Consider the following 14,747-nt stretch of genomic DNA (forward strand, 5'->3'; position numbering starts at 1 on the left):
TACATAGATAGATAGATAGATGATAGATAGATAGATAGATATAGATAGATAGATAGATAGATATAGAAAGATACATAGATAGATAGATAGATAGATAGATAGACATAGATCATAGACAGACTGAACACAGATAGATGGATAGATAAATAGATAGATATAAACAGACAGATAAATAGATAGATAGATAGATAGATAGATAGATAGATAGATAGATGATAGATAGATAATAGATAGATAGATGATAGAGAGATAGATAGATGATAGGTATATAGACGACAAACAGACAGACATAGGGCCCTGTGAGTGTTTATGGAAACATTAGGGGCCCCCTTGCCAGCATTACCCCCACATTACAGGGGGGGCCCACCCACACAGCAGCTGACTCCGAGCCAGATCCGTTTTCAAACCGGCAAATCCGCGTTACAGTCACCTCCGTTTCAGAGCTCAGGGCCGGGTGTCAGTGGGCGGGAACATTCGCTAAACGGATCTGTGCCGCATCTGTGAAAACGAGTGCGCTTCAGTGGTAGTACTACATCCTCAGAGCTACAAATTTCATAAAGGTAAGTCACAGTCTATTAACAGTTTTAGTGCCACAGGACGTAGAATCTACATCCTGGGTAACAAAGTACCTAAGTGCCACAGAACGTAGATTCTACGTCACTTCCGGATTTGGGAGCGGAGGAGCGGCTTTGGAAGCCGCTTCTTCACTCCCCGCTTGTTCCCCAGCCTCCAGACAATAGTCAGAGGGGGGGAAAGAGTGGCTCCTGGGGTGCGATAGCCCAGGGGCCCCATAAGAAAAGCCGTGCAATCCGTGCCTGGCTTTAACTATCTCCTTCTGCCTTTCTCTGCTTCCCCCTCTGCTCAGCCCCCTGCTTCCTGCCACTCCTACTCACTGCCAGACTGCTGCTGCTGCTGTCTCCCTGCAGATCCACGATCTACTACACAAGTAAGTGCCAAATACACACAAAAACACACATACACTAATAATATACTATAATGTTGTCTGCATTTGTACAGTTTTTACTGGTAAATCTGCTATATCTGCCCTCCATTCCATCTACTCTGTGGCCTTGTTGTCTGCATTTGTACAGTTTTTACTGGTAAATCTGCTATATCTGCCCTCCATTCCATCTACTCTGTGGCCTTGTTGTCTGCATTTGTACAGTTTTTACTGGTAAATCTGCTATATCTGCCCTCCATTCCATCTACTCTGTGGCCTTGTTGTCTGCATTTGTACAGTTTTTACTGGTAAATCTGCTATATCTGCCCTCCATTCCATCTACTCTGTGGCCTTGTTGTCTGCATTTGTACAGTTTTTACTGGTAAATCTGCTATACCTGCCCTCCATTCCATCTACTCTGTGGCCTTGTTGTCTGCATTTGTACAGTTTTTACTGGTAAATCTGCTATACCTGCCCTCCATTCCATCTACTCTGTGGCCTTGTTGTCTGCATTTGTACAGTTTTTACTGGTAAATCTGCTATACCTGCCCTCCATTCCATCTACTCTGTGGCCTTGTTGTCTGCATTTGTACAGTTTTTACTGGTAAATCTGCTATACCTGCCCTCCATTCCATCTACTCTGTGGCCTTGTTGTCTGCATTTGTACAGTTTTTACTGGTAAATCTGCTATACCTGCCCTCCATTCCATCTACTCTGTGGCCTTGTTGTCTGCATTTGTACAGTTTTTACTGGTAAATCTGCTATAACCTGCCCTCCATTCCATCTACTCTGTGGCCTTGTTGTCTGCATTTGTACAGTTTTACTGGTAAATCTGCTATACCTGCCCTCCATTCCATCTACTCTGTGGCCTTGTTGTCTGCATTTGTACAGTTTTTACTGGTAAATCTGCTATACCTGCCCTCCATTCCATCTACTCTGTGGCCTTGTCTGCATTTGTACAGTTTTTACTGGTAAATCTGCTATATCTGCCCTCCATTCCATCTACTCTGTGGCCTTGTTGTCTGCATTTGTACAGTTTTACTGGTAAATCTGCTATATCTGCCCTCCATTCCATCTACTCTGTGGCCTTGTTGTCTGCATTTGTACAGTTTTTACTGGTAAATCTGCTATATCTGCCCTCCATTCCATCTACTCTGTGGCCTTGTTGTCTGCATTTGTACAGTTTTTACTGGTAAATCTGCTATACCTGCCTCCATTCCATCTACTCTGTGGCCTTGTTGTCTGCATTTGTACAGTTTTTACTGGTAAATCTGCTATATCTGCACTCCATTCCATCTACTCTGTGGCCTTGTCTGCATTTGTACAGTTTTTACTGGTAAATCTGCTATACCTGCCCTCCATTCCATCTACTCTGTGGCCTTGTCTGCATTTGTACAGTTTTTACTGGTAAATCTGCTATATCTGCCCTCTATTCCATCTACTCTGTGGCCTTGTTGTCTGCATTTGTACAGTTTTTACTGGTAAATCTGCTATACCTGCCCTCCATTCCATCTACTCTGTGGCCTTGTTGTCTGCATTTGTACAGTTTTTACTGGTAAATCTGCTATACCTGCCCTCCATTCCATCTACTCTGTGGCCTTGTCTGCATTTGTACAGTTTTTACTGGTAAATCTGCTATACCTGCCCTCCATTCCATCTACTCTGTGGCCTTGTCTGCATTTGTACAGTTTTTACTGGTAAATCTGCTATATCTGCCCTCTATTCCATCTACTCTGTGGCCTTGTTGTCTGCATTTGTACAGTTTTTACTGGTAAATCTGCTATACCTGCCCTCCATTCCATCTACTCTGTGGCCTTGTCTGCATTTGTACAGTTTTTACTGGTAAATCTGCTATATCTGCCCTCTATTCCATCTACTCTGTGGCCTTGTTGTCTGCATTTGTACAGTTTTTACTGGTAAATCTGCTATACCTGCCCTCCATTCCATCTACTCTGTGGCCTTGTTGTCTGCATTTGTACAGTTTTTACTGGTAAATCTGCTATATCTGCCCTCCATTCCATCTACTCTGTGGCCTTGTCTGCATTTGTACAGTTTTTACTGGTAAATCTGCTATATCTGCCCTCCATTCCATCTACTCTGTGGCCTTGTCTGCATTTGTACAGTTTTTACTGGTAAATCTGCTATACCTGCCCTCCATTCCATCTACTCTGTGGCCTTGTTGTCTGCATTTGTACAGTTTTTTACTGGTAAATCTGCTATATCTGCACTCCATTCCATCTACTCTGTGGCCTTGTCTGCATTTGTACAGTTTTTACTGGTAAATCTGCTATATCTGCCCTCCATTCCATCTACTCTGTGGCCTTGTTGTCTGCATTTGTACAGTTTTTACTGGTAAATCTGCTATACCTGCCCTCCATTCCATCTACTCTGTGGCCTTGTCTGCATTTGTACAGTTTTTACTGGTAAATCTGCTATACCTGCCCTCCATTCCATCTACTCTGTGGCCTTGTTGTCTGCATTTGTACAGTTTTTACTGGTAAATCTGCTATACCTGCCCTCCATTCCATCTACTCTGTGGCCTTGTTGTCTGCATTTGTACAGTTTTTACTGGTAAATCTGCTATACCTGCCCTCCATTCCATCTACTCTGTGGCCTTGTCTGCATTTGTACAGTTTTTACTGGTAAATCTGCTATACCTGCCCTCCATTCCATCTACTCTGTGGCCTTGTCTGCATTTGTACAGTTTTTACTGGTAAATCTGCTATATCTGCCCTCCATTCCATCTACTCTGTGGCCTTGTCTGCATTTGTACAGTTTTTACTGGTAAATCTGCTATATCTGCCCTCCATTCCATCTACTCTGTGGCCTTGTCTGCATTTGTACAGTTTTTACTGGTAAATCTGCTATATCTGCCCTCCATTCCATCTACTCTGTGGCCTTGTTGTCTGCATTTGTACAGTTTTTACTGGTAAATCTGCTATATCTGCCCTCCATTCCATCTACTCTGTGGCCTTGTCTGCATTTGTACAGTTTTTACTGGTAAATCTGCTATATCTGCCCTCCATTCCATCTACTCTGTGGCCTTGTTGTCTGCATTTGTACAGTTTTTACTGGTAAATCTGCTATATCTGCCCTCCATTCCATCTACTCTGTGGCCTTGTTGTCTGCATTTGTACAGTTTTTACTGGTAAATCTGCTATATCTGCCCTCCATTCCATCTACTCTGTGGCCTTGTTGTCTGCATTTGTACAGTTTTTACTGGTAAATCTGCTATACCTGCCCTCCATTCCATCTACTCTGTGGCCTTGTCTGCATTTGTACAGTTTTTACTGGTAAATCTGCTATATCTGCCCTCCATTCCATCTACTCTGTGGCCTTGTTGTCTGCATTTGTACAGTTTTTACTGGTAATTTTCATTTTTGGCACTAGCCAAAATCTATAGACTATTAGCTCTTTCTGTAGTTTTGTACATTTTATGACCCCCCATAAAACTCCTCTGTAAATAAACTCTGTAAGTCACTTTATATCAGGGTTCATCTTCACTCTTGCTATACTCCCCCCCTCTGACACAGCTGGGTGATTAGCCTGTTGCTTGATCAATTACAATCAGTTGTGATTCCCCAGCTTTGCCTCTCCCTATTAAGACTTTCTTAGGGGAGAGCATTTGCTGGGGGTTGAGCATTTGCAAGGGTGATTTGTTCCAAAGTGATTCGTTTACAAGTGATCTGAACGAGTTTAACAAGGAGTTAATCAGAGGAGACCTACAAGGAGAGCCACTACAGACTGCTGCTTGAAATTAAAGAACTGTCTCAAATGCAGACCAACTCATTAATGCACTGAGGAACCATTGCCATTCTCTGACGCTACAAGACTACACCTCACCTGATAATGGCAAAATGCACTTCATTTCTTCTAATTGTATGCATGGTGCTCCCTAAGGTAGTCACTTCCTTTAACCCCCCTGCTGTCTGTCCATACTCCATCCACATATCCTCCTCCCTGCTCCCATCTACATACTCCAGCTCCTTCACCCTTTATAACTACTTGCAATACCTCTGTCCCCCGGTTACTGTCCCTACGCGGAGGCGCAATCATTTTAACCATTTACCAGTAAATATGTTAATAATAGGCTAAAAATAAGAAATAAGAAACACTGAATTTTTTTTGTTCACACTTAATATTTATTTAGAGACTATGAAAAGGAGGGAACCACCTTTAACAAGTTCTGGAGTCAGACGGAGGGCTCGCATTGCACTTGAAAAACGCCTGCATGACATTGCAGACTTACAACCAGAACCAACTTTTACAACAGCTTACGAAGCTGATGCATATTCCACAACCAATGACAGTGACTCAAGACTCTCTCGGACAGACGAGCATTTAGATTCTATTTGCACAGATGATTTTGGAGGATTGACTGAAAGACAGTGTGTTTCAGAGCCTGACTCTGAATCCGAACCAGAGGTTGCAGATGAGCCAGTCAGCTTTGTTGAAACTTTAGCCAACTGGTCTGTACAGTTTGGTGTTTCTTTAGTTGCCCTATCAGCTCTCCTTAGTTTGTTGAGAGTGTACCACCCAGAACTTCCAAAGGATGCCCGAACCATCCTTAAAACAAAAACTGAATATAAAATTCAACAAAAATGTGGTGGGTTTTATCATTATAGAGGTATCCTGACAGCTCTCTGGAACACCCTAACCAAACTAATTGAAAAGTTTCCAAATGGCTTTACTTTTAAATTGCAAGTAAACATTGATGGCTTGCCATTGTTTAAGAGCACAAATTTACAGTTATGGCCCATTTTAGGACTCTTGTTAAATGCCCCAATGAAAGAACCTGTTGTTATCGGGCTCTTCTGTGGTACCAAAAAACCAAATGCCCCTGATGAATATTTGAAAGACTTTACCCACGAGTTAAAACAGCTGCAGGAAGGAGTCTATTTTAAAGAAAAAAAGGTTTCTTTGAACTGGATTCTGTTGTATGTGATACCCCTGCTAGAGCTTTTGTAAAAAACGTAAAGGCACACAATGGTTATCATGGATGTGATAAGTGTTGCCAGCCAGGAGTTTATGTTAACCACAGAATGACATACCCCCAGAATGATTTTGTGTTACGGACTGATTCATCATTTTCAGACAAAGTTGACGAGGACCATCATCATGATGGACCACATGGATTTTTTGGTCTAGATGTGGGCATGGTGACTAGATTTCCTATAGATTACATGCACCTTGCATGTTTAGGTGTTACACGTAAATTGTTAAATGTTTGGCTGAGGGGCCCTTTGAAATTTCGCTTGTCCTCCGGTTGTGTTGATCGCATTTCTCAAACTCTGACTCAGATGCGTGCGTACATACCAGTTGAGTTTGTAAGGAAACCAAGATCTTTGAGAGAACTAGATCGTTGGAAAGCTACTGAACTTAGACAGTTTCTGTTGTATACTGGTTCTGTTGCTCTGGCACCGTATTTAGATCATAATTTATATAACAACTTTATGTTATTTTATACAGGTATTTGCATCCTTGTTAGCCCGCAGCTTTATTCTTTGTTTAACAATTATGCAAACACGCTTCTTACAGCATTTGTAAAACATGTTGGGGAGCTTTATGGAAAAGATGCCTTAGTGTATAATGTGCATGCCTTGGTCCACCTGTCAGCTGATGCCAAACTACATGGTTCTTTAGACACTATCTCAGCTTTTCCATATGAAAATTACCTCCGTACACTGAAGAAGTTTGTGAGAAAGCCAGAATTTCCTCTTGCGCAGATAATAAGAAGGTTATCAGAGGTTGAAAAAATCAGTAGTTCTGAGTTGCCCTGTAAAGCTTTAAGAATGCAACATTATGTTGGACCTGTTCCTGATGGCCTTCAAGCAACAGCACAGTACAGGGAGCTGAGGACTGAACACTGGTCAGTGAAAGCTTCAACAGGAGATAATGTTTTTGCTATAGGCAAAGACATTTGTGTTATTCTTAACATTGTTCAGTCTGTAAAGGAAATATACGTTGTGTTTAGAGTTTTTACACAAATTGCAAATTTTTTCAACTATCCAATGAGCTCGGATTTTCTTAGAGTATTTATTGTGTCAGAGCCAACAGGACCATTAAGGGTAGCCAAAGCATCACAGATCTCTCACAAGTGTGTACTCCTTCCTTACAATGATAAATTTGTTGTCATGCCTCTCTTGCATACCCGCTTATAGAACACAGCTCTAGTTCAGGTTAGGGATGGGGTTAGGAACAATATGACGAAAAAGACTGACAAAAACTGACAAAAGACTGCTTTACTTCACAAAGGTTTCTGGATACTGGATTTTGAAAATGTGAGTATTCCAAATAAACCACTTTAGATCAGTGGTTCTCAATTCTAGTCCTCACTAACACACCCGATTCAGATCAGATCGATAGAAGAGCGCTCCATGCATGATCGGATGATCCCTGACCATGATCCCAGAGCATGGTAGTTCTGATGAGGTTTACTTTGTAAATTTTCTTTTGCTTTTACTCTTCTCTGGTAAATTTCTAACTTGAACAATTTATTTTTTGAGAAATAACAAAATATATTATTAAGTGTAATACAGCAAAATTGAGTCAGTTATCTTATTTACATGTTAATAAAACTAAAAAGAAAAACAACTAACAAGAAAAAGGGGGGAGCAGGTAACTTGGGGTAAGTGGTAAATGACTGATGGCTTTATAATACATTTTATGAAGCATTGACAGTAACACTTCATTTCATGTACAGTATAAAAAAAGTACACCAGAAATTTTTGTAAATATTTTATTCTATCTTTTCATGTGACAACATTGAAGAAATGCCGCTGCTCCAGTGTACAGTAGAGAGTGTACAGCCTGTATAACAGTGTACATTTGCTGTCCTCTCAAAATAACCCAACACACAGCCATTAATGTCTAAACCGCTGGCAACACCCCAAATGGAAATGTCCAAATTGGGACCAACGTGTCAATATTTTGACACGTTGGTCCCACCATTCACCATTATTTTCTAGCACTTATATCCTTTTCCATCTTTATGTAGAGCAACAATTGTTTTTTTCAGATCCTCAGAGAGTTCTTTGCCATGAGGAGCCATGTTGAACTTCCAGTGACCAGTATGAGAGAGTGTGAGAGCAATAACACCAAATTTAGGGACTAGGGAGGGAAATGGCTAATTGGGACCAATTTTGGACATTTCCACTTAGGGGTGTACTCACTTTTGTTGCCAGCAGTTTAGACATTAATGTCTGTGTGTTGAGTTATTTTGAGGGGACAGTAAATGTGCACTGTTCTTACAGGCTGTACACTCACTATTGTACATTGGAGCAGAGTGGCATTTCTTAAGTGTTGTCACATGAAAAGGTATATTAAAGTATTTACAAAAATGTGAGAGGTGTACTCATTTTTGTGAGGTACTATATATGTTGTTACCTGTGCTTGTATGTTGTGTCAATTTTAATTGTTTGAGGGAAAAGGCAATCTATGCTGGTGATAACAGTATGATCAAAGAATGCTAGTACATGGATTGAAGGAAAATGTTAAAGGAATGTTGTATGTCTTTTAAAATATGTAATACTTTCTGCAAAAACTTCTTTTTCAGATGTTTTTGGTTGTGGAATTTATAGAAACAAACACTGTTAACATTATATCTGAATCATGGCTTGAAGATGGTGTCACTTGGTGGCCAAACTATAGAAGCGACGAACGCATAAACCGAGCTGTTCAAAAATGTGAAGAGCCAGGAGCAGACTGGAAAAAATATGATGTTCGAGTCCATTCAAGAACAGGTAAGAATCTGCTTTAGAAATAAAATGAAATTTATTTGTAATTTCTGTGAACTAAACTTAAAAATTTTTTAATTTCAATTATTAATGGTTTCAAATTTCTATATTGTACACATTAATTTACACAAATTTAACAGTCAGTACTTAATAGTGGGTCTAGAACAACAGCCAAACCACTTTAGATCAGTGGTTCTCAATTCTAGTCCTCACTAACACACATGATTCAGATCAGATTGTTAGAAGAGCGCTCCATGCATAAACTGCATTCCGATTGAGATGATCGGATGATCCCTGAGCATGGTAGTTCTGATGATTTTTACAGAAAATTTAAATGAACAGCTAATATTTGATGTACTATAACAGGTGGAGTAATATTTATGTGTCGGATGCGGGTCAGATGGGCGACAGGCACAGACGGATTGCAGATTCAATTTGAGATTGTAGAAGTGAGGGTATTTATTTAATTAATTTTATTTATTTTTTGTGAATTCTGATCAGGTGATTACCTTAAAGCAAGACAGAAACTGAGGGCCTTGCTGACCTGCAATACCTCTGAATTACAAACAGATGAGGAGGAAGAAGTGATTAGGAAGAGAAAAATTAAGCCAAGGTTTCATATTCTGAGACTATTACTCCACTACTACTATATACCATTTAAAATACGTTTAGAAATATTTAACTATAGAGCTTAAAGGCTAGGTAGTGTAAACTTCTCTTTTTTTGCTTTGAAGTAATTTGCTATAATTGCCAAAGGAAGCAATGGACTGTTTGGATATTTTGCAGTACTATAAAGGGTCAATTGATACAAGCCATACTATAGATTCCATAGTGTAGGTTAATTTAATATTTTGTGTGTCTTTTTATGTATTTTGAGTGTTTTTAGGTTTTAATCTTTAACAAATTGCTTTAAGTTTTTAACCCTGCCAAACATTATGATTAGTTGGTGTTTGTTTTGTTTGTTAGGCAAATCTTTGGCGATACAGACTCTGACAGTGAGCCAGAGATGGCTATAAAGAGGAGATGCCACAATGTCCTCCCTTGTCCAGTACCACCTATTCCTCCCCCTACTCCTGACAATGAAGCTTGCCAGACTACTGCTAGACCTCTCCTAGACCAGAGGCAGACGGAATCTTATTTTACTGGTATATTCTTGTATTTTTGTTGAATAGTTTTTTAATACTGTTATGTTAATGTTACAACTGAACATGTATATACAGTCAAGCCGTGGCAAATTTTATCTTAAGTCAAGGTACTTGTCTGGATCTGATGCAGTTAATGTAACTGTAAAGTTAATGTTTTTATGTGCTGAGTGAATCTGACAGATCTTGGCTGAACATTGTTCGTTGTAAGTGCACATAATTAATAGAAACTATAAACATAAAGGATTTATTATTATAATAGTAAATTTTTCATAATTTGTTGTTATTCACTTAAAAATATGTTATTGACATACCTATGTTTCACAGCAGCACCACCTGCCCCCTTAAGTACATCTTGCATGCCTTCCAGTCCTCTGCCCCACTCCTCTGTTGGCCATTTTGATACGATGCATTTTCAAGATGATTTTTGCTCAGGTATTTTTTTATAATAATTAATATATATATATATATATATATATATATAGTATATTTTTTAATAATTCTTTGCATGCCATCTTTGATCAACAGTCAGTGAGCTAAAAATAATGACTCTCCCCATGCTCAGGGCCTCAAGTTGCAACACGTGTCTCTCACACACCATCAAGCTCTATGGGCCAGATCTCTGCCACGCCTCTGCCAGATGAGCATTTCTTTAGGCCCACATTTAGACTGGGGAAGACAGGCACTGGACCAATTCCATGCTCTGGTAAAATCTTTTTTTTTTTTTTTTTTTTTATTTCAAACATCCAGTTTTTCAAAATGATATATAATAAGAAAACTTTCAATCTTTCCTTTATTGTAGCTGCTCAGCTGCACATCCTAACTTTATTGGATTATGTGAAGGAACAGCAAACGGCGATTGCTGCTGCTGTGAACAATCTTGCTGCAAGACTGGGGACAGAGGCTCCTGTGGCTGAAATGCCTAAAGACATCAGTATCCCCCTGACCACTGTGCCTGAAGTTGAGGAGTTTGAGGAATGGCTTAAAGACTCAAGAAATTCACAAGCTAAACAAAACATGGTATGTTTTTTCCCATTATCTAAAGCTACTTTATGGTTGTTGTACCTACGTTATCTCAAGTGGTTCTGTGCCTGTTGTAGTGATACTGGCCTCAAATATTAATATTAATTCTTAGTTTTGGTTACATATTATTTAAGGTGAGAGTGTTAGATACAGGGCACCAATTAATATAAAGTTTGGTACTCATTCGGTTCATGGTAGAGAACAACGTGATCAAGACCATCCCTCCCTCCAGTGATCAGGTGCTCAGTCTGTCCATTAAGAAACATTAAGCAAACTCTATGCAGAGTTAACCCATGGAAATCTGCTGGACCAGACAACATTCCTGGCAGAGCGTTCACGGAATGTGCAGAACAGCTAGCATCTTTAACATTTTCCTGAGCAGCGCTGTTGTTCCTACATGCCTCAAGACAATGACCGTTGTCCCTGCGCTGAAGATGTCTACAGTTTCCTGCTTCAATTACTAACGTCCTTTTGCTCTCACACCCACTGTGAAGAAGTGTTTTGAGAGACTCATCAGGAAACAAATCAAAACACAGCTATCACGCTCATTGAACCCCTTGCAGTTTGAATATCATCCTAACTGCTCCATGGATGATGCCACAACCTTCCATCTGGCCCTTACACACCTGGACATACATGAATGCTGTTCAGAGACTTCAGTTCAGCATCCAGTACAATCATTCCACAGCACCAGATTGAGTAATTGAGCCTGCCGGCCCTGAACACCTCCCTCTGTAATTGGATCCTGGACCTGAATTATGTTGTCTACAGTATGTAGCATCAGGGTCCTTTAGGAACGTTTCATTTCACTGTGTACTGCGTCAGCTATATGTGGTTGTAATGACAATAAAAGCGTCTTGACTTTACTAATGTCTCTCTCTACTTTTGTAGTCAGAGAGGGTCCTCACCGTAAAACGGCCCCTGGAATATGCTGTTCTCTACATTATATAAAAATTTTTCGTTTTGATTAGAGCAGACAATATAATATATTTTTGTCTTTTCAGATATCTGCTCTGGGTGCTGTTGGAGGTCAAAACACCAAAAGAGTGACATGGAACATACTTTCAAGGCTTTACTCAGATGCAGTAGCCAAACAAATAAACTGGAAAGGAGTCAATGGGAAGAAGTGCTTTAAGGAAATGCTCAGAAGAAGTTTGTTGATCAGTAAGTATTGAGTAATACCAAGAAGTTGAGTATTAGATACATCTTTAAAACCTAAACAATAAAGTTACTATGCCATTATTATGGAGCTTATTATTCTGTGGAAGTTAAAGATTCTTTTTTGAAAGTTTTTCTTTATTAATTTTGGAACAAAAAGAGAATAGTAAAGGAGGAAGTGAAAGAAAATAGGAAAGAAAGAAGGTACTCATACATGGTAATACTCAGTGGTGGGCGTTTACATTTGAAGAAGTTTCATTTGTAACGGTGCCTAGCTACTTGTCTAGGGTTTGTTGAGGTATTAGTGGGTTATGCTATTCGTTCGTACTGTCAGCCAGCAGCTCCATATTTTGTCGAACTTGGCCGGGCATCCTCGGGCCAGGTAGGTAAGTTTCTGTCTTGGGAGTGTGTCATCCACCAGCTTTATCCAAAATCCCAGGGTTGGCGGTTCCGTATTTTTTCATGTCAGCAAAATAGCTTTCTTGGCATAATGTAGGAGTTGCTGCAGACATATCCTGTCCCCTGAGGGCAAAGTAAGACCTTCCGTATGGCCCAATAGGCAAAATTCAGGTGTCCTGATATTCGGGAGTCCCAGCAAGGAGCCCATATGGTGAGCCATAAGGTGAGTATGGTGGTCCTGTACTGCTGGATTAGGACACTCCCAGAATACATGGATGTAATTGCCCTGATCTACATTACATTTTACACACATCTGGGTATCCCTGGTATATGCGTGCCAGCCTGTGGGGGGTTAGGTACACTCTGTTAAGGAATTTGACCTGTATGTAGCGGTCCCTTGTTGCTGTATTATTTTCAGTTATTTGTTCTAGTATATCTTTCCAGACATCATTATCTAGCTGGGGAAAGTCCTGGGCCCATTTCAGCCTAATATGATTTACTGAGTCAAAGCTCCCCTGCAATAGTATGGCATTGAACCAGCTGAGGGGTTTGAGCAGATTAGGTCTGTGTAGGTATCGTTCAAGGGTACTTTCAGTAATATTGGGGGGCTCCCTGGGGAACTGTATCTGGAACGCATGTTTCAGCTGGAGGTACCTGAAGAGCATGTGGTTCTGCAGGTTAAATTCCTCCTTTAATTGAGCGTATTGCTTGATACCTCCTGCTTCCACCACATCATGTAGGTGCTTTACCCCTGCAGCAGCCCAAAGGTTAGCATCTGGGAAGGTCCTGAATTGCGTAAGGGTGTTATTGCCCCAGAGTGGTGTCCACTTGGACCAGCTATTTGCTTTTTTGTGTATTACTTTTACCGTTCTAGAAAAGACCTGGATTCATGGGATTTCATGGGTGGGGTTAAGGGGTGTATGGACGGTATCCCTCTATATATTTGGTTTGCCAATGCTTCAAATGAGGAGACCACTGCTGCTTCTAATACCGTGGCCTGGTTATTTGGATCTGGGTGAAGTTAAAGAGTCTTATTTTTCTTTTTACCAGGGGCTGTAAGAAAGAACCAGTCTTCGACCAATGCAGCAGACAGTGAGATAGATTCTTATGCCATCCGTTGGTTCAATCTTGCTCCTGACCGTGGCGGTGGCCGGAAAGAGCGTTCAAGAGTCAAAGAGGCGTTAACTGAGGTAAATTCAGATCCAAGAAGCATAGTGGCAGTTACATTTTTTCATTAGGATAACAAGTCAGTAATAGAGGTTGACTTCATGATAAAAATAAATTTCAACTTTTATTTAATGCAAAAAAACTCAAACATTATTAAACAGCCATTGATTTATAGATAAAAAATTAATAAATAAATGAAAATATTTTTTGTACTAGAATTTGTAAGATAACTTAATCAGTAAAATAAGTTATAAGTTAATTTGCAGTTTATCCATAGTCTGTCTCATAACACTGCTTTAGTGGAAAAATAACAGCTTTCTTATTGGTGTGTTTTTTTTGTTTTTTTTCAGATGGCCCATGGGAATTAAATTGTTTGACTGCTCTATCGGATTGTGTTTTTGTTCATTGGGATAAATCTGTTATTAGTATTCTCTGTTTTGTTCTGACCACATTGTTTGGACACAGGGGACCAACTCCTGTAGTTGCACAGTTAAAAAAAATAGTAAATAAATAAATAAATTTATTTGCATTGTTCTTGTACTGTTTTATTTGTTTTTTATTTACACTTTGCACAATAACTATTTTTGTCAACAGTGTTGTAAAGATCAGTGTTTGTTTTTCTTTTATTAGCATAAATATACTGTCAATTTACTTTACTTTGAAACAGAAACAGAAAAACAATACTTAAACAGTAGTCCAAGAACTGCTTGTGACCACTGACTTTATTGGATGTTATTCCTTATCCTGTCACTCCCCTACCGTCTTTGTTAGTAAAAGCATAACAAGGCTCAAAACATGGAGAAAATATTGGTAAATAATGTTTGTGACTAGCAACTTAAATTGAAATTAGATCTCAGTTGACTTAAATTTCAGGAAGTGTTGCATTACAACTATGTGGTAATAATTAGGTTTTTCTTATTGTGTAGCACTGATTTAAGCTTGGTGAATATTATGGAAGCACAGTAAGTAAAAAACTGTGTTAGGTAGAAAGTAAGGTCAAATCTGCTCTGTGTAATTGTTTATGTATGTTTATAGTAAAGTAGTGGCTGTTGTGTTAGAATTAACATTAGATGATCAGAAGGCATTTTAATACAGTATTTGTTTATATAAAAAAATAAGTAGCAAAAGACAAAAAAGATATTTTAGATAATAAATGCTTGAAATTCTAGACAACATAGTCTT

The 14,747-nt window shown here is 39.4% G+C and overlaps 1 protein-coding gene across 1 annotated transcript; it reads left to right on the forward strand.

Annotated features, from left to right (window-relative positions):
* The first annotated feature begins 910 nt into the window (after positions 1 to 910).
* Positions 911 to 14,099, forward strand: LOC101734515. Its single transcript, XM_031906079.1, has 10 exons — positions 911 to 946; positions 8,496 to 8,682; positions 9,178 to 9,289; positions 9,643 to 9,821; positions 10,146 to 10,253; positions 10,384 to 10,524; positions 10,621 to 10,838; positions 11,846 to 12,005; positions 13,449 to 13,588; positions 13,916 to 14,099. Exons 2-10 carry the CDS (start codon positions 8,496 to 8,498, stop codon positions 13,931 to 13,933), a joined length of 1,263 nt encoding a protein of 420 aa, XP_031761939.1. The 5' UTR covers positions 911 to 946; the 3' UTR covers positions 13,934 to 14,099.
* The last annotated feature ends 648 nt before the right edge of the window (positions 14,100 to 14,747 follow it).

This window comes from Xenopus tropicalis, chromosome 7 (genome assembly GCF_000004195.4).
Source record: "Xenopus tropicalis strain Nigerian chromosome 7, UCB_Xtro_10.0, whole genome shotgun sequence".
Taxonomy (NCBI): domain Eukaryota; kingdom Metazoa; phylum Chordata; class Amphibia; order Anura; family Pipidae; genus Xenopus; species Xenopus tropicalis.